At 41.9% G+C, this 23,639-nt stretch overlaps 1 protein-coding gene across 1 annotated transcript in view; it reads left to right on the top strand.

The window, feature by feature from the left end:
- Positions 1 to 13,758, top strand: part of zc3h7bb (zinc finger CCCH-type containing 7Bb) — a gene marked incomplete at both ends in the record, with an annotated part of 37,427 nt that extends 23,669 nt beyond the window's left edge. Inside the window, 8 exons of the mRNA XM_080020858.1 lie at positions 1,243 to 1,343; positions 2,518 to 2,699; positions 9,142 to 9,221; positions 9,966 to 10,204; positions 10,777 to 10,882; positions 11,921 to 12,029; positions 13,482 to 13,615; positions 13,723 to 13,758. Of these exons, the coding sequence (XP_079876984.1) occupies positions 1,243 to 1,343; positions 2,518 to 2,699; positions 9,142 to 9,221; positions 9,966 to 10,204; positions 10,777 to 10,882; positions 11,921 to 12,029; positions 13,482 to 13,615; positions 13,723 to 13,758 (987 nt within the window). The remainder of the gene's footprint in view (positions 1 to 1,242; positions 1,344 to 2,517; positions 2,700 to 9,141; positions 9,222 to 9,965; positions 10,205 to 10,776; positions 10,883 to 11,920; positions 12,030 to 13,481; positions 13,616 to 13,722) is intronic.
- Positions 13,759 to 23,639: the final 9,881 nt, after the last annotated feature.

Consider the following 23,639-nt stretch of genomic DNA (forward strand, 5'->3'; position numbering starts at 1 on the left):
GCTCTGTTGGCTCGCAGGGACCACCACAAATCCTTTAAAACTTACTGTCTGTGACAAAACTGCAGACGAGGATGAAATGTAAATTTTAAAAGTATTTAAAGTGTGTGTGTGTGTGTGTGTGTGTGTGTGTGTGTGTGTGTGTGTGTGTGTGTGTGTGTGTGTGTGTGTGTGTGTGTGTGTGTGTGTGTGTGTGTGTGTGTGTGTGTGTGTGTGTGTGTGTGTATGATAGGACTGTACTGTAGGCTACAGCGCATCCTCTCTGCATTTCTCCCAACAAAACCGTAGATATTTAATGTTATTTTCCCACATTTCCGTAATTAAATTAACTAATTCCGAAGCCCCGCGATATCCTCCGTGGACCGTGCAAGTCGGAACAAACTTTTAAATGAATTCTTGTAGATAATGAGTGAAGATTCAGCAAGAGAACTTATCACCTTAAATTTGGTTCAGTTAAGCTCAAACCCCATTGGTTCACAGAACTAGGGGCCTTGGGAGGGTGGCTCCTCCCACTGACACAGCCGTTTTCAGACAGGGCGCATTGGATGCATGTTCAAGCTTGAATGCATAATCTGAGTTGTATTTTCAGCAAAAAAAATATGAACATGTTTTGGGGACCTATACTCTCAATAAACAGTGAGCCATTCGGGGGCGGGGGCTTCAGGGCTCTGCAACTGTGTCACAAACACTATGACTTTAATTGGCATTTCCATTTGAATCATTGACATTTTGTTAAACTGTGCCGTTAAAATGTCTAAAAGTTTTACATTTTTAATGGCCATGCACTAGTAAATCACTATTACCCTACAATAGTCTACGACTGTATCAATTGATTCACTATCATTCATCTTCAATTACTGCTCTTGAACTTTATCAATATGGAATTTCATAACAAAGTAATTGGCCCTTTCAGTGTGGGTAAAATACTTACAAAACGTACAATTTGTACAATAAGATGTAAAAGTGTCATGTTATCTTCATTTCGATTCGATTTCTTTAAAGGTTAAATATTTTTTTAAGGATTTCCTTTGACTACTTTTGATGTTTCCAGTGTAAAAAGAGGTCACGGTATTGAAAATACCAACAAAAACCCTTTGATTTTTAAAATCGCCAAGTATTAAATGTTAAATTTTAGGAACTCTTCCTGCAGGTCTTCCATGGTGGTTTAGAAAGAGGAAAGTGAAGGGCATGTATGAAAGACACGTTTTGAGGTGTAACATGTGCCCTGTTTGTCTCTCCCCACAGGAATGCTTCGATAGCAAGCCCAGAATCATCAGTAAGCGCAGCAAAGAAAACTTGGCTGTCTGCTCAAACCTCACAGCTCGACACCCGTTTGACGATAACAAGTGAGTTCAAATGGATGGTCTGGGATGGATTTCTTTGCTGCCATTCATACAGGTTGTCCAATAAGAGTGATCTCCTAGCGTTGTGTGCTGCCTAAGACCTGCTTCTGCCATTGCTACATTTCCAAAGCGTTTGCGGGCATATGACTCGTAATATTAATATTTGCCACTAAGAGGCAGTGTCGCACTGAACCAAAATGTTCAGGAAACGAAAAACTACCTCGCTGTTATGTTTGAGATGGAAGCATACAAATATTTGTATCAACGCACTTCATCTGCTAGTCATTTTTCAAAGGCTATCCTCGATTTTGGTTCTTTATTTTGTTTTTGTATCTGGTGTCAACACCAACCCCAATAATATGGAATATTCGTCACCATGTCAAAAAGTTGGCGTGTGTCTTGGCGTGAAGAATTACATTACAGTATAACTTAACGTTGGTCTTCATTCATCATTGAGTATTGAATTTTCCCAACTCCACTGTCGCTTACCTTACTTGTAAAATCTTAGAGCAATGAGCAATTTGTTGTTTTTTTACTATTTTAACTGACTTTACCCCCTTGGAAAGTTTTGCTTTCCGATACGTTTTTAAAGGAGTTCTTACAAGGTTGTTGAGATGCTTGAAATGCTTGAATTTCATCCTCTGAAATTTAAGTATTGGAATACCTTCAAAAATAGCCCATTTTGTGCTGAAGTGCTTTCAAAGCCTTTGTAAAAAAATTGCTATAATTGAAAACCTGTGATACTCCCCCCTGGTTTTGTTATTCAAACCATAGCTTCATAAACATGTCCCAGAATGGCTTTTTCGATACAGATTATGCCAGGGAAATGTAAATTTAATCCAGCATGGTTGAATATCGACACTGAGATTAGATGACACTGAGACACTGAATAGATGACAATGAGATGAATATCTCCATCTATCTCTTTATCTCTCTATCTATTTAACGATGGGATAAATGTTATAATTTAATACAGATGACATTAAAAATAGTTTATATATGTTTTTCATGAAGTCCTTGAAAAAAGAAAAATTGTGCTGAACAAAATGTCCTTGAATATAATTTTGTAAATGCCAGAATGAACCATGTTCATAGATAAAGTGACCTTTATCTGCCTCAAACGGCAGATCAAATATTTTTTTATTCACCATCCGATCAATGTTATCTCCATATTCAGGTGCCTTGTGCACGTGGTGAGGTCTGCCAACGTGCGCTACAGTAAGGTGCGTCCCCTGCACCCACTGTGCCAGTTCGACGTGTGCCGCCACGAGGTGCGCTATGGCTGCCAGCGTGAGGACAGCTGCTCCTTCGCCCACTCCGTCATCGAGCTCAAGTGCTGGGTCCTCCAGCAAGACACAGGTAGGGAAACGGCAGGACAAACGCCTTTTTTAGAATCCATTTTGAAGTAGGCGGAATAGTGCAAACAAATAAAAGATACATACTTTATTCATTCAATTGCACTGTCGCAACAGCTTACATAAAAAATGGGCAATAACGATAATAAATCAATAGAATAAAAAATGGCAATATAGAGTAAACCTCAGTTAACTGAAATATACAATAAACCCAACTGTTAACAGTACATACAAGCCTAAAGATTAAATTAATTCAAATAAACCGTAAACAAGAGGGAAAAAAAACAATTTAAAGCTGCATTCAGTGATTTTACTTGACGTTTTCTCACTTGGACAAAAGCACCTTTGTCTCGATGGTGAAAGAAGCACGAACGCAACAGTGAGAGGAGGTGGCAGTGGTTTTGCTTTAGATAAAGATGAAAAAAAGAAAAAATTGTGAAATCAAACTCAATTTCATTTATTGACAGTACCCATATTTCCTCAAATAGTGACCAGGGCTTTTATTTACCCGACTGTCGTCTGGGTGCCGTGCTCCTCAAAAAAATGCATCAAAATAAAAGTGGATTTTTTTTATTATTCTTATTTTTATTTATTTATTTATTTTTGCTCTGAGACAACGGAATGCACAGTGGACCAGAGTTTACTCTCTCCATTATGGAATCCACTGTCCTGATCCAAGGCTGAACATTCCTTAGTTTAAAATGTTTGTATCATTCAAGCGGAAACTAACGAAAACAATACATCTAAAATAAAACACAGTAAAACCTGAACACAGGAACCGCACAGGAACCACATGGAATAAAACAAAAAAATCAGTGTCCTGTTGCGAGCTCTTGCCTTCCTAAAGTTGGAAAACTCTTTTAAATTACACCTTGTAGATCTAATACCGTTTTCACACCAAAATTAGTGGGTTTACCCGTGTTTCTTAAACCTGGTAAACCCGCTAAAAATAGGCGATTATTTTCCGGTGTCTCACGTTCAACGTCACAAACACGCCGCAAAAGGGCCAGTGTGGTGCCAGTGTGATTGGGAACAAATAGTAGAGGAGACAGCAACTAAACAAACAACGACAAAAAACTAAAACTTGAAAGAAAGGTTTTTTGAACCGTTTAAAAGAATCAGATCATACATGAATGCACTTCAGTAAAAGCAGCATGGAGCACAAGCAACATGGATGTATGCATGCTGTAGGTGCGCACTCGCGCACTGGTCCTTCGGCGGCGAGGACCGGCATGGGGCGATGCTGGAGTGACTCGGAGCCCAGCGGGGAGTGTGGGGGTTCTCCGCTGTGCTCCCTACGATGTGATCCCCACACGCACAACATTTCACGGTGCCCCATGCGGAAAAAGAGTAAATAACCTCTGATTTTGACTTTGGTTTCTCAAAATCGGATTCGTCTTTATTGCCAAGTAAGTTTACACGTACAAGGAATTTGTCTTGGTGTACGGTGCATACATGAAATATATATGTAAAACAATAAGTAAAATATTTATTTATATTTATTTCAATGGGGGTCCCAGGCCTTGTTGATGAGGCCAGTTGCAGAGGGGAAGAAACTGTTCTTGTGGTGAGAGGTTTTGGCCTTGTTGGACCGCAGTCTCCTGCCAGAGGGAAGTGTTTCAAACAATTTGTGTACAGGGTGGGAGGGGTCAGCCACAATCTTACCTGCACGTCTGAGTCCTGGGGGCGTACAGGTCCTGGAGAGATGGTAGATTGCAGCCAATAACCTTCTCAGCAGAGGTAATGACACGCTGCAGTCTGCCCTTGTCCTTGGTGGTTGCAGCAGTGTACCAGATGATGATGGAGAATGGACTTAATGATGGAGGTGTAGAAGTGCACCATCATCGTCTCAGGCAGGTTGAACTTCCTCAGCTGCCGTAGAAAGTACGTTCTCCTGGACTTTCTTGACGATGGAGCTGATGTTCAGCTCCCACTTGAGGTCCTGGGAGATGATGGTTTCCAGGAAGCGCCAGTACTCCACAGTTTCAACTGGGGAGTCACATGGGGTGATGGGGGTGAGTGGGGCTGCGTTCTTCCTGAAGTCCACAACCATCTCCACTGTCTTCACAGCGTTGAGCTCCAGGTTGTTCTGGCTGCACCAAGTCACCAGATAATCAATGAGGGTGGTGTCCTCCGCAAATTTCAGGAGCTCGACAGACTGGTGGCTGAAGCTGCAGCTGTTGGTGTACAGGGAGAGGAGCACAGGAGAAAGAACGCAATCTTGAGGGGAACCGGTGCTGATGGTCCGGGAGTCAGAAGTTTTTACCCCGCTTCACGTGCTGCTTCCTGTCAGACAGGAAGTCTGTGATCCACCTGCAGGTGGAGTCAGGCACGCTCAGCTGGGAGAGCTTGTCCTGCAGGAGAGCGGGGGGGGTTCTTAGGTACGTAAGTAATTGTGAAGAGGTCCAGTCCTCTTGACTCTCTAGAGCTGGTAGGCTGGGGCTGGTGGAAGGTACCACGGGGGATGGTATCAGGACTGTCCTATTGCCTTTAAAGCAACAGTAGAAGTTATTCAGGTCATTGGCCAGGCGTGAGTTGTTCATGGAGTGGGGTGTTTTTGGTTTTAGGTTCGTGATTTGTCTGAACCCTTTCTAGACAGAGGCAGTCATTGGCTGAAAAATGGTATCGGAGTCTCTTTGACTGCAGTCGTTTAGCAACTCGCACCTCTTTGCTAAACCTGTACTTAGCCGCTTTTAAACATGTCTCTGTCCCCACTCCTGAACGCCTCTTCCTTCTCTGCCCTTAGCTGTCTGAGTTTAGCCGTGAACCAGGGCTTGTCGTTGTTGTAACTCACCCTGGTGCGTGATGAGACACAGCTCTCTTCACAGAAGCTGATGTATAATGTCACAGCCTCTGTGTACTCATCCAGACTGTTGGTAGCAGTACTGAAAACATCCCAGTCGGTGCAGTCCAAGCACACCTGAAGATCCTCCACTTCCTTGATGTCCTCACTACAGGTTTAAACAGCTTTAATTTCTGCCTGTATGCAGGAATCAGGTGGACCATGACGTGGTCAGTGTCCCAGTGCAGCTCCAGGGACGGCGTGATAGGCAGGTAATAGGCTTACTGTGGTGTAACAATGGTCCACAGTATTCTCCTCTCTGGTGGGGCATTTAATAAACCGTATCTGGGCGGTGAGCATGCGCTGTGTGTCCTGCACGTTGGCTTGCCGTGGTAAGTAAACACCTACCAGTATAAATGAAACAAACTCACGGGGAGAATAGAAGGGTTTGCAGTTAATGAAGAAAGATTCCAGATCAGGAGAACAGTGCTGAAGGATCATGGTTACGTCATTACACCAGCTACTGTTTGTGTAAAAACACAAACCTCCACCTTTTGTTTTAATGCCGGAGAGTTCTATGTCCCGACCGGCTTTGAAGAGTGGAAGCCTGCCAACTGCAGCGCAGAGTCCGGTATCGTTCCGTTCAGTCACGTCTCCTTGAAGCACAAAACAGAAGATGAATCAAAGTCTCTCTTCTTCCCTAACAGTAGCTGACGTTTGTCTAGTTTGTTTCCCAGTGAACTCGCGTTAGACAGAAATATTCCAGGTAACGGTGTGCGATGTCCGCATCGGCGCGTCTCCCCCTCCTACGGCCTTTCACTGTGTATACAAAGTGAGCGCAGCTTTGACCAGAATGTTCAGTAATTCCACAGATCTGGCTTTGAAAGTGGGAAATAAATCCACAGGGCTTGTAGCTCTGGGGATGTCCAAGAGCTCTTCTCTGGTGTACAAGCTCCCGGAATTGCCACAAAAAAACTAAATCAACAAACAAAACAAGACAAAACAATGTGCACCGTACGAGGCACCATCTTGGGTGATATTTTATTTATATATATACATACATACATACATACAGTGGGGCAAAAAAGTATTTAGTCAGCCACCAATTGTGCAAGTTCTCCCACTTAAAAAGATGATCGAGGCCTGTAATTTTCATCATAGGTACACTTCGACTATGAGAGACAGAATGGGGGGAAAGAATCCAGGAAATCACATTGTAGGATTTTTAATGAATTAATTGGTGAATTCCTCAGTAAAATAAGTATTTGGTCACCTACAAACAAGCAAGATTTCTGGCTTTCACAGACCTGTAACTTTTTCTTTAAGAGGCTCCTCTGTCCTCCACTCCTTACCTGTATTAATGGCACCTGTTTGAACTCGTTATCAGTATAAAAGACACCTGTCCACAACCTCAAACAGTCACACTCCAAACTCCACTATGGCCAAGACCAAAGAGCTGTCAAAGGACACCAGAAACCAAATTGTAGACCTGCACCAGGCTGGGAAGACTGAATCTGCAATAGGTAAGCAGCTTGTTCTGAAGAAATCGACTGTGGGAGCAATGATTAGAAAATGGAAGACATACAAGACCACTGATAATCTCCCTCGATCTGGGGCTCCACGCAAGATCTCACCCCGTGGGGTCAAAATGATCACAAGAACGGTGAGCAAACATCCCAGAACCACACGGGGGGACCTAGTGAATGATCTGCAGAGAGCTGGGACCAAAGTAACAAAGGCTACCATCAGTAACACACTACGCCGCCAGGGACTCAAATCCTGCAGTGCCAGACTTGTCCCCCTGCTTAAGCCAGTACATGTCCAGGCCCGTCTGAAGTTTGCTAGAGAGGATTTGGATGATCCAGAAGAGGATTGGGAGAATGTCATATGGTCAATGAAACCAAAATAGAACTTTTTGGTAAAAACTCAACTTGAAGTGTTTGGAGGAGAAAGAAAGCTGAGTTGCATCCAAAGAACACCATACCTACTGTGAAGCATGGGGGTGGAAACATCATGCTTTGGGGCTGTTTTTCTGCAAAGGGACCAGGACGACTGATCCGTGTAAAGGAAAGAATGAATGGAGCCATGTATCGTCAGATTTTGAGTGAAAACCTTCCATCAGCAAGGGCATTGAAGATGAAACGTGGCTGGGTCTTTCAGCATGACAATGATCCCAAACACACCGCCCGGGCAACGAAGGAGTGGCTTCGTAAGAAGCATTTCAAGGTCCTGGAGTGGCCTAGCCAGTCTCCAGATCTCAACCCCATAGAAAATCTTTGGAGAGAGTTGAAAGTCCGTGTTGCCCAGCGACAGCCCCAAAACATCACTGCTCTAGAGGAGATCTGCATGGACGAATGGGCCAAAATACCAGCAACAGTGTGTGAAAACCTTGTGAAGACTTACAGAAAACGTTTGACCTCTGTCATTGCAAACAAAGGGTATATAACAAAATATTGAGATTAACTTTTGTTATTGACCAAATACTTATTTTCCGCCATAATTTGCAAATAAATTATTTAAAAATCAGACAATGTGATTTTCTGGATTTTTTTTTTCTCACTTTGTCTCTCATAGTCGAAGTGTACCTATGACGAAAATAACAGGCCTCTCTCATCTTTTTAAGTGGGAGAACTTGCACAATTGGTGGCTGACTAAATACTTTTTTGCCCCACTGTATATATATAGATTACATTACACTATATTATATCTAGATATTCTAAATGGGATATGAAATTATAGAATAATACACAGATATTCCTGTCTGTTTATGCACCAGTAAAGGAGACAAAATGTGCGGGTACACCCGGGTGTTCTGTTCACATCACAGCCGATTTGAGGTGGAGCCAAGGGAAAAAGCCAAGGACCACAGGACTTAATGACCACGGGCCTGTAGCCCTGAAATCATTTGAGCCCCTTGTGCTGTCCCACCTCAAAGTCATCACTGACCCACTCCTGGACCACCTGCAGTTTGTCTACAGAGCCAACCCTCTACTTCATCCAACGCCTGGACTCCTCAGGAACCTATGTCAGGATCCTGTTTGTGGATTTTAGCTCCATCTTTAATACCATCATCCCGGCTCTGCTGCAGGACAAGCTCTCCCAGCTGAATGTGCTCCACCTGCAGGTGGGTCACAGACATCCTGTCTGACAGGGGGCAGCAGGTGAACATGGGAAAACATGTTTCTGACTCTTGGACCATCAGCACCGGTTTCCCTCAAGGCTGCGTTTCTTCTCCTCACCTCCTCTGTCACTATCTGGTACGCTGCTGCCACTGCCAAAGACAAGAGAATACTGCAGCAGCCAATTCGTTCGGCTGAGAAGGTGATTGGCTTTCCTTCCTTCAGGGAACTGTACGCCTCCAGGACCCTGAGGCGAGCTGGAAAGATTGTGACCGACCCCCCCCGTCTTACTCCGCCCGCCTAGACAGTTCAATTAACATTCCACATCTGTCAATGCGTTACATTAACGCATATTCCATGGTTAATATTTGCGCATACCTGTTAACAAACTCTGTGTGTGTTCTTACTGTTTAACATTTATGTTTCTTGGTATTGTATACACAAAGACAAATTCTTTATACTTGTAAACTTACTTGGCAATAAACATGATTGTGATATGAATCCTATGCATGGAGATAAGTGTCTATCACATCCCCCTACACCAGGTATTACTCACGAAGAGATGGTGCAGGAGTCCAAGAGGCACTGGCACCGGTTGGAGCAGAACGCCCAGAAGCAGCAGAAGGTATTTGTTCAAATCTGTTAAAAGGTCTAAAGTGGATTTCAGCAATGTTCTAATTTAGCTTGCGGGTTGAGGCCAATGTTTACTGATTCAGTAGGCGTTAGGCAGTAGGATTGTTGGCGTTAGAGGGAAATTATTCCCCATCTTAACTTGGAAACGTCCCACATAATTTTCAATTAACAAACCACAATATATGAATATTGTATTACCACTTATTTAAAAATTATGTTGTTTTCCATAGTGTTGTATGGTGAAAAAATTTAGGTTAATATGTATTTCTTTTTATCTTACCTATCCATTCATTTTCTGCCGCCCCCAATTTCGATTTAATTTCAATATTCAAACAATTCATGAACTGTGGCTATTCAGAAGTAGACTATACCTATTTTCTACCTTCCATACCTATATTTGTATGGAATATTGGCATGGATATGAGAGATGATATGGAAAAAACACATCATATATTTTCAGTTCCTTTGCAAATACAACATTTTTTTATATTAACGCAATTGCCCACTTTTGTTGATCCCACATCTTACACCAGTTGGAGCCGCCATCTTCAGCGTTGCAGATTTCCCCATTTGAATCTCTTTCAAGTGTAGCTGTGAATGTGTTGTTGAAATTGAATTGTGTTGAAGTTGTTGACCTGTGTTTTGGGGGGAGGGGTTAAATGATGGGTAAAGAAATCTTTTACCCGACTTTTTCACTTTCACCCTGACTCTCTTGAGATTATCGTCCCTCTTTCAGCCGCTGCACATCCCCCACCAGAGCAGCAACATGGGCTCGGGAGGGCTGGGCGGGATGGGGGGGGGCATGTGTGGAGACGGGATGGGCGGAGGCGGGGTGTCGGGGATGGGTGCGGGGCCAGGGAGGGGGCGGGGCCTGAACCTGAAGATGAAGTTCGTCTGCGGCCAGTGCTGGAGGGACGGCCAGGTCAACGAGCCCGACAAGAATCTCAAGTACTGCACCGCCAAAGCTCGCCACAGGTGTGTCCGGAAAAAGTCATCAGCGGCGTTGGTTTCAAAGTGTTATTTTTCAACAAAACAGCAAGCACCCGTTTCAAACGGCTAACCCTAACACTAGTTTTCCAAACTGGCAAGATCTTTGGAGGTTAGGGTTAACCCTAACCCAAGGGTAACCCCAACCGAACCCGAAACCTGGCTTTCCAAAGTGGCAAGATTTTTGCCGCCTTGGAGTGAAAGGGGCTCAACACCCTGCTGTTGAATTTTACCCAAACCCCCTTTTTAGCTGCTTTGTTTTTCAAACTTTTTACATTTTTGACATCTTCCATATATCTTTGGTTGTCTTTTTTTTTTTTTTTTTTTGTTAGTTTTACATCACAGACCTTATGACATTCATATCTCAGCTGTGCATTTCTATGGCGTCGTAAAAGCCCCAGTCCATTTGCAACTTAATGTCAACGTGTTGACATCAATTTTCTTTTTTTTTCCCGGGTATCGCATCTGCGTTATATTCACGCAGTCATTGCTTCATTATAATTCAGTGGCTTCTCAGAATATCTAACCCAATTTTTATTTACGGTTTGTTCTGCGCCCAGCTGGACTAAGGAGCGACGGGTGCTGCTCGTCAAATCTTTCGAAAAGAAGAAGTGGGTTGTCGTCCGGCCACTGCCCTTCTCGCGCACCTACCCACAGCAATATGACGTGAGTTATTCTCTTCCCTTTCCACAAACTACATGTTCTCCTTCCCGCTTCCCTTTTCCCATGGTTGGCCAGAGATGACTAGAGGAGATCAGGACTTTTCATTTCAATCTAAGGACACATAGCACCAGCGGAAACTAAAATCACCCACCCAATGGTGATTTTTAATAAATCAAATAGATTTTTAGGAAACAAAGGCGAATATCAAATATTATTGTGCTATGGAAACATTACGGAAGCTCTTTGTAGAACGTACTACTGTATATATTTCCTACCTTGAAGTAAATTTACTGCATCCTAACTTCTGCTGGTCGTGTCTGTGGTCACTATGTGGACATATCCCAAAAATTGCAGCATAGCTATAATTTCAGTATCCTGTTCATTCTATTAGCGTGGTCAATGAGAGGGTCGTAGAAGAACCTTGACACCAGCCAAACACTTTGCCCGCTTCCCCAGCCACTTGTGAACTTGAATTGAATGTATTTTAGAGTAGTGTTTTTCAGCTGCTGTGCCATGAGAGCTTGCCAGGTGTGCCGTTAGGAAAAGTCTACTTGGAATAGAAATTAGCTCTATTGTTTCAAGATCAAAATTGCAAGGCTGCAATAATTCATGTAATTCATCAGATCCAGACAGAATCGCACCTCCAGCAGAACAAGTTTCACTCAGAGTGAGGACAATACGAAGTGATAAAAGGTTTGACTCATTTTAGAGATTTGGCTCTTGACAAGTCACTCGGTAAAAAAAGTGTCGCTCCGTTTTCCAACTGTCGGTTCGTTTGATCCCATTGGTGTAAAGCACAGCCAGCGAGGAAGTCTTTTCTCGGTGATGAATGAGAATCAGAAGAGTCGGAACAAATCGTTTTCGAGTCTTGCATCACTACTAGTAGGCCATAATAATAAGCCCAGTTCTATATCTTTCTCACGTTTTAACTCATGAACACCATAGTGGTGAGATTGTTTAATTGCCATGGAAGAAAAAAGGTTGGAAACGCTGCATTAAAGAACGATATAAGGTAGCTTCCTGTTTCTTTGTGCACGCCAGATGTGCGTCCACGTGATGAAGCAGAAGAAGTGCCACTACATCGGGAACTGCTCTTTTGCCCACAGTCTGGAGGAGCGAGATGTCTGGACGTACATGAAGAACAACAGCTGTAAGCGCCCCATCTCGTCTTTGTTTGTTTTTTTGGGAGGTTTTGTTTTTTTTCAGCAGCTGGATGCCCGATCCCATGCCTCAATCTCTCATCGAATGGAAAGTAGAGTTGTTAGTCGTCATCGGAACATCACAATGCGGTAACAACCAGAGATAGCGCTATGTGACCAGCTAACGTCAATAATGGAGATCAAAACCGAACATAACAACCATACAAATTTACATTTTTATGTTGCTTTTTTTATTTATTTTATATATACAAAACTTGTATTGGGGTGAGTCAGAATAAATTGCAGCAGGGTTTGCCATAGAAAAACATGAAACTGAAAAATATGAAAAATACTGCAGGCAGCCTTTAAATACTGAGATGCACTAGATATTCTACAATAATGTTCTTGTTATCCGGTTGCGTAACAACCTGTATTTGGCAATGTGAATAATAATAAATATTGCTGCACGCAGCAATACACAGGGTCCAGGTAAGTCGTGTTAATTACAAATTACAGTTTTCAGATTTCCCATAAAACGTAGCATCACTTCCTACTGACACAAATGTCTGAGTTCACATGAACACAGGGTGGACTTTCTGGCCATTGCTTCTTTATTGTCTTAGACTTCCGGCTTCTCTTTGGCATCTCTAACACAAAGACACGCAAACAATACAATTATTTCAACTACTAACCCAATTATTTCTAAACTCAACCAAAACATTTCGAAAACAAATTACAAAACAAATTCCACTGAATGCAGCATTAATTCCAAGTTCTTGAAAGCACCATTACTTCCTGTTTTGGTGAGCTTTCAACCAGAGAGCCGTGTGTCCACTCTGCGTCCGCGTCTCCTACAGTGAACGAGTCCACTGGTTAATCGATAGTGGATGACATGGCTCTCTCAGACGGATAAAAAAAAATATTTATTGAATAAAAAAAAAAGATCTTATTTAAAGCTTTTCAGGCAGTCTTTTGCCATGTGTTCATCATGCATGTTTATATCCTGATGACAATGAAAGTACGATTGATCATGCAACCCTGCCACTAACCTGAATCTGCGCTCTGTAATTATATACGGAGACGTTTGGAGCGGACTGTGGGAGTCCTAGAGTCCTAGTCTCCGCTTTTGTGGGGATGTGGGCTGTGCGGGGGTTAGGTTGAGAGGCGGAGTGCGAGTTCAAAGACCCGCCACATCAGCTCCTTGGCGTTTGGTGACTTGGGCCACATCTATGATTTGGGTCACATTTGGTCGGTTTTTCACAAATTTCTGCTCTGTATGAGGATCGATTTGGATCAAAGTTGAACCATGAGATGTTTGTGACATACTGGTTCAAACAAGACGTAAACTGTGTTCGTAACTTTTGCCGTTGTTGTGTTTCAGATCGTTTTAGCCTGCGGGCTGGACCCCTAATAATAATAATTAATAATTCTGATAAGATTCTCTCCCACTTCTTCCTCTCCAGTGAGAGACATGCAGCAGATGTATGACATGTGGCTGCAGCTGACCAATCAAAGCAGGCGTATGGATGGGCCCCTCATGACTCCGCCCCCAGAAGAGAAGCAAGTTACCATGACGGCGGATTATTCGGAAGGCATGGTGAGTGGTCGCCAAGGGTAAATGATTTAGACACACACGCACACACTATTCAAATATCTATAGAATGTAATTGACTGGCGTCAAGTTAATGCGTGTGTGTGTTCTAGGGAGGGCAACGGATGTCAGACGGTGATGACCTCTGAGAGTTTTGCTGGGCTGAGTTTTGCTGGGCTGAGGTGCAGTAGCTGAACTCCACAGAGCTCCAGGTAGTGAGAGACAGACAGGCCTTCAACACCAGCTACTACAGTACAATCCTACGCCAGCCCGAATATGTCCAGCCAGCATTGTGGAAGCATATGGGATGGCCCCCACACGCACACACATGCGCACACACACACGCACACGCATAGACAAACACACAGAAAAAAAAACCCCAAACCAATCCAGAGAGAGAACTTGTTGCCCCCCCCCCCCCCCCATCATGTCGCCCTTTAAACGCTGCATCCTAAGTGCCCCCCCCCTGTCTTTTGTTCTAGGAAAGAAAAAGCAACTTTTTATTTTTATTGTTTTTTGGCATATTTTTTTGGAATTTTGTCAAGGAGGAAGCGCTGGTCGTTTTTATCCCCCCCCCCCATTTTTTTCTTATTTTAATTTTATTTTTTTATTTTGATTTTTTTTTTTCCCCTTTGCGGGTTGCTAAACTTAAGATTTTAACATTGGGTCCCTAAGCCAGCATCACAAAGGGGGGAACACGTCGCCAAATCCTAACCTTCCCTCCTTCCCAAATCAGAGATGTAGTGTTGAGAGGGTTGAAATGAAAATTATTAAGTTTGAGAGGTTTGTTTCCTTTCTTCTTCTGCTTCTTCTCCTGGAAGGTGTTGATTTACCCTGTTATACTGTCTGCCACATTGGCGGAGTGCTATGAATGTAATGCCTTGCAAGGGTCTTTAAAAAGAGTGGGTGGCTGGCTTGTTGTTTTTTTTTGTTGTTGTTGTTTTCTTTATAAACAGAAAAAGCATCGCTAGTGTTGGGGAATGTATTTAGGCATATACAACTACATCAGCACAATTAAGAAATTCTGGAAAACGCCCCCTAGATTGCCCTACACATTCACACCACTCCAAGCTCCCTCACTGACCCCTAGACAGAAACAACTTGCTTTTTCAAATCGTTTTTATTTCATTTTATTTTTTACTTTTTCTTTCTTCTCTATGTGCTGGCAAAGAAACGTGGTCGTTGCTGAATCTCAAACTGTCCGTCATCCATCAGGCAGAGCGGCTTTGTTAAAATATTTCTGGCGCCCACTTTGACTGAAGAGCAGCACCCTGTCTTTTTCCTTTTTTTTTATTATTATTATTTTTTTTTTCATTGTATTAAGGAGCAGCAGAGATTTGTTATTGAAGAAGGGGAATGCTTTAATTGTGTGGGGGAAAACAAAACATGATTGAGTGTGTGTGGGGTGATGGAGCAAAGAATATATTTTTCTAGGAAGAATCATGAATATATTTGGAATTAAGAGTGAGGAGCTGCGTCTTCTGTCGAACTGGGACCAGAAATAGATTGAAAAACTAAACCGCATTTTTTTTTTTTTTTTTTTTTTTTTTTTTTTTTTTTTTTTTTTAAGTGTTCCTTATACATACCCAGCTGATGTGGAGTCCCATATCGCTAATAAGTAAAAACCCCGACAAGACTTTCCACCTTAAAAGTAAGAAATCAATAGCTTGTGATTATTAGCACCATCACATGTGCCTAATAATAATAAAGAAATTACAGTGCACACACACACAAATGCACACACACTTGACATGCATCGAACACATCAACAAGGAAATGGGACATCTATCGCCATCGAGCCTACGAGGCGGTCCGAGACGTGATTGAGCTATGTCTATATTCAGATTTCTTTATACACACATTATATTATACATATTTACAGATATCATTATACTACTAATAATAATTGATAACTTAGCGGTTAAGCTTAATTAAATATATAACCTGAAGAACCTTGTATTAATTACATAGAGAAATACTTGCTATTGCTATATGACATGTATCGCTGAACTAGATAATGATAGTGAGATTGTTTATTGTTTTTGGTTTCTATTATTTGTGATTTATTTTTATTTTATTGCTTCCGTAAGGGTCATTCCAGAGGTAGGGGCGGGGTTGTCACACGAGTTGCCTGTTGACTCGCCGATTTTGGATTTCGGTTTCCATTTAAGGAGCAACTAATGCGAGCCCCTTTCAGACTCCCGAGAAAGGGTTTTTTTTTTTTTTTGTTTGTTTTTTTTTTTTGCATAAGTTGATTAAATGAGGATTTTCTTGAATAATTGGCATGTATTTCTTTTTTTTGTGACAAAAGTTTTAGGTTTTAAAGGTTAAGATAAGAATACAAAAGGCCTTGGAAGCTCATCCAGAGCTGGCTAAAAGCGGCAGGTTCAGCTCGTCCTGGCGTTGGGTGTGACGACGCTGAGAAGGTCAGGCCTCCACTGGAATGGCCCAGGTATTAGCTTAAATGAGGGATTGTATTACTACTACTACTCCTAGTATTATGATGAATATGATGACATAATGATTGCTATCTATTGACTATTTTGATTTCTCTCCTATATGCTATTGATATACGTATGTTAATTGCGATGTGTAACACTCTTGATATGTATTCATGTATGAATATTAATGATTTATGGTAAATAGGCATCTCTGTATGCAACAGCGCTGTGTGGCAGAGCAGAAAAAGAGGGGGGGGGGGGGGGGGGGTGTTCTTCACCGAAAGAGGACATTGATTTATGATTAAAGTTACAACAATAGGCGGCACAATTAATTTGCTTTATCATGAAGTTGCCTTTGAGACCATAATACTGGCCAGGCGCTAGCCATATTGATAGATTATTATAAGAGTATAATTTTTCTTATTTCATGTTATTTTACTGGTCTGCCATGCAAAGCAGCTTAGGGGGCAAAAAAAAGCATACATAGAGGTCTGTATACTTCAGTATAGCGCCTTATTCTATATAATATACCTATAAAAAGATACATACCCTTATTGTATAATCCTACTTTCTTTATATATATATATATATATATATATATATGTATGTATGTATGTATGTATGTATATATATATGTGTGTGTGTGTGTGTGTGTACATGCGTGTGTGTGTACATGCATGTACGTATGTATGTATATGCATGCACGTATGTATGTATGTATATGCATGCACGTATGTATGTATGTATATGCATGCACGTATGTATATGCATGCACGTATGTATGTATGTATATGCATGCACGTATGTATGTATGTGCGTGCACGCACGTATGTATGTATGTGCGTGCACGCATGTATGTATGTATGTATATGCATGCACGTATGTATGTATGTGCGTGCACGCACGTATGTATGTATGTGCGTGCACGCATGTATGTATGTATGTATATGCATGCACGTATGTATGTATGTGCGTGCACGCATGTATGTATGTATGTATATGCATGCACGTATGTATGTATGTATATGCATGCACGCATGTATGTATGTATGTGCGTGCACGCATGTATGTATGTATGTATATGCATGCACGTATGTATGTATGTATATGCATGCACGCATGTATGTATGTATGTGCGTGTATGTATGTATGTATGTGCGTGCACGCATGTATGTATGTATGTGCGTGCACGCATGTATGTGCGTGCGTGCACGCATGTATGTATGTATGTATGTGCGTGCATGTATGTATGTGCGTGCGTGCATGTATGTGCGTGCGTGCATGCATGTATGTGCGTGCGTGCATGTATGTGCGTGCGTGCATGTATGTATGTATGTGCGTGCATGCATGTATGTGCGTGCGTGCATGCATGTATGTGCGTGCGTGCATGCATGTATGTGCGTGCGTGCATGTATGTGCGTGCGTGCATGCATGTATGTGCGTGCGTGCATGCATGTATGTATGTGCGTACATGCATGTATGTGCGTGCATGCATGTATGTATGTGCATGCATGTATGTATGTGCATGCATGTATGTATGTGCATGCATGTATGTATGTGCATGCATGTATGTATGTATGTATGTATGTGCATGCATGTATGTATATGCATGCATGTATGTATATGCATGCATGTATGTATATGCATGCATGTATGTGCATGTATGTATGTGCATGCATGTATGTATGTGCATGCATGCATGTATGTATGTGCATGCATGCATGTATGTATGTGCATGCATGTATGTATGTGCATGCATGCATGTATGTATGTGCATGCATGCATGTATGTATGTATATGCATGCATGTATGTATGTATATGCATGCATGTATGTATGTATATGCATGCATGTATGTATGTATGTGCATGCATGTATGTATGTATATGCATGCATGTATATGCATGCATGCATGTATGTATGTATATGCATGTATGTATATGCATGCATGCATGTATGTATGTATATGCATGTATGTATGTACATGCATATGTACAGTATGTGTGTGTGTGTGTGTGTGTGTATATATATATATATATATATATATATATATATAATGCGATAACTATGACTATTCTAGACACCCTTATGAGGTAATTTAGATAAGAGATGGTGGTGGAACTATGTTTTTTTCTTAAGCATTTTTCTTTTTTTTTTTTTTTTTTTAATACTTTTTTTTTGTATTAGTATTTTTTTTCTCCTGTGGCTGGAGAAGAGTTGAGCCGTGTCAGTGTCTTCTTGTCGTCCATTCCACCGTGATACCGGCGCAGGCCTCCAAGCCGAGTGAATGCTCTTAACAATCACTCAATACATTGAGCTGAAGATTTTTACGATCGTGACGTGGGTTGGGGAAATTGACCACAACCTGCCCCGCCCAACATTAAATATCTATAGATGCGTAGAGCTTTGTGAGGTCGCCGTGTGAAAAACTGCTTCGTCCCAAATGTGGCGGGGGAGGTTCTTCCCTCCTTGTCACCGTTGATGATGTAATACCCGACAAGCGCAGAGGAAACATGGGTTTCAGTCCTCTACATTTGTGTGCACTTAAAGATGAGAGGACAAACACACCGGCACAGTGAGGGACCTTATCTTCTTTCTCCGGTTCCAGCTTGCGTTCGTTTCAGTCCAAAGTGCAGACGGTGAGACCCGCTGAATATGTTAATTTGCGGAAATTCGTGATCACATTTTTGCCACATTTTTACCGCGAACCCGCATTGAACATCCGCTAGCAGATACATCAGGCGCTCTATTTTGAGCCGTTTTATTTTATTCCAAGTTAGATTGATGCCAAATAAAGCCCTTATTTTTTTTTAAGACGCAAATGAAATTGCTATTTTTTTTTTTTTTTTTTACGTGGCATTTTGATTGAATTGGCATGGCGTAATAATGAGAGTGATAATAGATTAACTAATAGTCAATTTCTTTAAGATTTGGGTTTAAAAAAAAAAAAAAACTTTTGTTTGTCCCATCTGCTTGCAAAGAAAGGCCTTGCGTGGAATCAATAGGACACCTGACACCCACCCCCCCGGGGGTTGATTGAGGGGGGCTGGACTTTTCTGCTCAGAACTTGCGCGTGATTGCGTGTCTGTTCCAACTCTGGGAAGCGTGAAGAGTTGGCCCCCCGGAGCCGATTAATTGAATGACCGCCCTCCGTTCCTTCGCCAGGGTGCGTAGTGTTGGAGGTGATGCAGCCTTTGACACACAAAATTGGGGGGGGGGACCATGACATCAACATCACTCAAAGCATCTACGTTGATTCGCGTTTTCGTTAATTATTTGTAATGGATTGATGGTTGGTTTATTCTGAGCGACTCGCGTTGAGAAACCAGGGTTTCAAGAAGTGACAAAACAGGGCCTCCGTTTTTGTTTTTTGTGTTTTTACATTGTTGTTTTTTGTTTTATATCCTTGTTGTCTTTGTTTTCTCTCCTCCCTGGTTGGAAGTTAATAATCAAACAAGTGGACCAAATCTCTTGAAAGCATTTAATAAACAGACTGTTTTAGAAAAAGTAATTGGTGCTGTGTTTTTTTATTTATTTGTTTTTTATGATGTCACATACTTAACATTGTTTGGTATTTAGCACCCTATTTACTTCATACAGATGAGAAGGATTTTATTCGGTGTTTGAAAAATGAGCCCGAAACACCCCAATATGTAAGTTAAATCTCATGGGCTTCAATAAATGCCTCATGTAGTTGATAAGCACAATTTGAGGTGTGTATGTGTCTGCTGACCCCCTCTGTTTCTGAGTTTTTTCCTCATTAATCACCAGAACACACCATTAATGTGGTCAGAAGAAGATTGTTTCACAGGGGCTCAAGGGGCCAAACTTTATTTTTATGCCAAGGCTCTCTTTTCGGATCAAGCTCTGGCAAATCTGCAAACCTCACAAGATATTTGTGATGGTGAGAGTACTTCATTGATCTTGCTTAGGGGAAATCTGAATCCGTTTATTCTGCCAGGTACATTGGGTACGTCTGGATTGTGGGGAATGGAGAATAGAATAAATAAAATACACAAACGGTGAAAATAAAATGAAAATAAAAATGTTGGGCATATATTTACGATCAGCCAAAGATATACACAATATACAAATATACGTTCAAAAAGTAAAATAAGTCAAACAGTTTAATAAGAATGTAATAAAGTAGTAGTTATTGGCTCAAGATTTGCAGTGTAGTTATTTTCAATGAAATGAAAAACGAATATTGTGTGTGTGTGTGTGTGTGTGGGTGTGTGTGTTTATATGTTTGTTTGTTTATTTAAAAAACAATTTTTTAAGAAAATTGTTAAAACAATGTTTGGCTGAGGAACCTTTGCAATACCTTCACAGACCCCTCGAGGTCCGCGGACACCAGTTTTGGAGCCCTGTCGTATCACAGTCGGCCAGTCGACAGGAACCAATCAGGACGCGTTGCGCAGCTGCCAGAGTAATCGATGAGGGTGATAGGAAGGGGCGAGGCGAATTAAGTAACTTCTTATTCCTCTTTTTCCAAGAAATCTCTTGATGGCTGTTCCCATGTGAGGGCGGTGCGAACTCCGCGCACAATTCCGAAAACGGAAGGTCGTTAAAAAGCGCCGCATACGAATTTAAATTCCGGCATAAATCAGCAGAAATGACGGAGACGTTCAAAGCTTTTCTTGAGTATCCCTTCTCTCTCCCCGCCATGGATGACAACGGTAGGATGTTTTGTCGTTGATGTTTCGTTTTTGTCGTTTTGTTCTCGAGGGAAATAAAACAGGTCAATTTGGTGCGCGGTAGGGTTCCCTCCAAGATGTTAATTTTATCTATTTTAACATTTGCATTTACTTTTGAACGCTGCGCAACCACGCGGGTGAGAGAGCGTTTTCTGGTCTAGGTCAGATCTGATATGTATCCATCCCTATCTGTCTGTCTATGCATCTGTGCATGTAAGGTTTCTTAAAGGGCCGTTCGGGTCAGGGCATGCATTTGGAAAGCTATTTAAAATGTAAGATCTTGTCAAGGTGGATTTATTCTCCTCCTCTCCGTTTTGTGTGCCTGTGCCAATGTATCGGGGGGGGCGGGGGGGCGGTCAACACACGCACTCAAGAGCCAGCCACGTGTTATTATTACACATCCTCCAGGCAGGGTTTGGATCTGGCTACAGAAGCGGTCTCGTCGTGTCATATGACATTCGAGATAGCTGTGATTTCACAACTATTTTGTGAAAGTGGTGCCGTTTGTTTGCACATTCGACAAGGTCTCACACATGCCGGTCTGGTCATGTTTTGGCCAACACATTCAGATGTCGGAGACAGGTAGGGAAAGGTTGCGTCTGGCCTGACCTGTAAGGGTGTGCGCTCGGTGCAGGTCGGAGGTCAGAGTCCACCCCACTTAAAGGTGATTGGCCACTGAAAAAAAAAATCGCCTTTATCTTGCAACTCATATCTTATTGGGATGCCTCACAATACACAAGCAATAGCCATAGGTTATCGATTGCAGCACACACGCTATTACTATTAACGACGACAGGCTGTCGTTTAAAGTGGTAATCCCTGCGATTATTTTGCTGACATCCCATATTTGATAATCATCCCGTAGATGTACATAGGTGTTTTCGCACCGCAGGAACTTTTTCAAAGTTGTAAGAACTTTTTGGAACTTTTTTGTGTCCGCATTGCAGGAACTAGGAACGTTCGTAGTGCTTAGAACTCTGTTTTGAGGGACTTTCTTGGCACCTACTTCAGGGCAGGGACTGACCGGCACAAGAGGAACCGTCAGTGACGTTAGTGCACAGTCATTGGTTGAACACAAGAGCAGTACCGGCAAACTTGTGTGAAACGGTAATAACAACATCCTCATTTAAAGTAAACATGTATTTATTTACAGACAATTTATTTCCAAAACATAAAAAAAACAGCGCCCGTCCGCCCGAGCTCGCCACGGACTCAGACTGACCGTCGAGTCGGGCAGCCTGTCCTCAGTGCGCCCCAACCGGGGGACATCGCTCTGCACGGCAAGATACGTCGTACACTCTGCAGCAATAAAAAAAAGCGCCAATAAAAAATAAAAATAAAACATTTATTATTCAGATGTATTTATTTCATTTATTTTATTTTCCGACGTTAATTTAATAAAAAACATCCTCATGCAATGTCCTGATGCGAGCCCGTGCCTTACAAAACTCGGAACAAACTTTTCAATTTCACCTTGTAGATCCGATATGAGTGAAGATTCAGCAACTGGATTGCTTATTCGTCGCATCAAATTTGTTCCGATTTTGGTGGACTGATTATGTGAAATAAGTTCAAAGATTACAAACTAAACTAACACGGAACTCATGCTGAAACCCCCTTTGGCTTCACTTCAACGTTTCTAGTGCCCGTGTGAATACAACCAGTAAAAAAAGCCCTTGAAGGTATTTAGTTCTCCGGGGATCTCCCCAGTTTCTAGTTCCTTTCAGGGAGTCCCATGAACTGTTCGGTGTAAAAACACTTTTTGTGTGTTGTGTTTGTTCCTCTGTGCTGTCTCTATTGTTGGGGGCGGGGTCCGCCATGTCTTCCCAGCATGAAGTGAGAGGCATCTGCGGTGAATTTGGTGAGGCGGCATAGCTAAGTCTTGGTCAGTAAACTGTTGATATGGATGAATATTCACTGCATGGCGAACATCACCTCAATTCCATGTCCAAATGTCCACGATGGTTTTTGCAATTGAGCTTCGTCAAGTTACAGACATATTTTTAACGTTGTTTGGCTCCAGAGCATTGGAAAACTATGGAGCATTGTTTGTAATGGGATGTCTCAGGCTCATATGACAGAAAAATGCTGAGTCACCCCTCTTCCACCAAGGCATGTCAAGGGCAGGTTCAGGGCCGGTGCCCACTCTGAAACCAGATCTTTGTGTTTTGACAGCAAAAGAACCGGCTCTGGAACCGTAAAACTGGTTCTAGAAAGGCACCACTTTGAAACTGGAAAAGAACCAAGAATGGCGTATATTGAGGTCTGGGGAAGGGGACAAGCAAGCTCGAGCAAAATATTGTGATCGGCATTTTTTTTTTTTTACTGTTTCAGCCATGCGGAATTCATGGATGTAAAATCTAGTTTGTGGAGCTTTAATGTGTAGAAATCAAGAGGACATACTGTAATATATATCATATTTCTAGCAGCTCGCCCCGGCACAATTAGCACTGCAGCAGTTCCCTACCAAATTGGCCCTATTTTCACCACAATTAAATAAGGAAAATTATATTGTACTTGTTTTCAACGCTTACATCGGCATCTATCATGTTCTGCCTGTCTCATTACTTAATCCAATAATAAAAAAACAAAGCACCACAAAACATAATAATAATAATAATAATAATAATAATCATAAAAGCTGCAGGCAGCAATATCCAAGGGTCCAGCTTATTTGTTTTAGGTACGTATTACAGTTTTCTTTGTTTTATGTGAAATGCATCACAATTTACTAAACGTATAAACATCAAACATCGTGGAATTGCGTTGTGTAAAGTTTTACATGTGTATGTGTATAGTTACTTCCATAGAATTTTTATTTTTATTTTGTGACTGACCTGGACATGTTAACATAACATAGTTACGTCCATGTAATTTGATGAATCCAACTCTT

This window comes from Zeus faber (genome assembly GCF_960531495.2).
Source record: "Zeus faber genome assembly, chromosome: 20".
Lineage (NCBI taxonomy): Eukaryota > Metazoa > Chordata > Actinopteri > Zeiformes > Zeidae > Zeus > Zeus faber.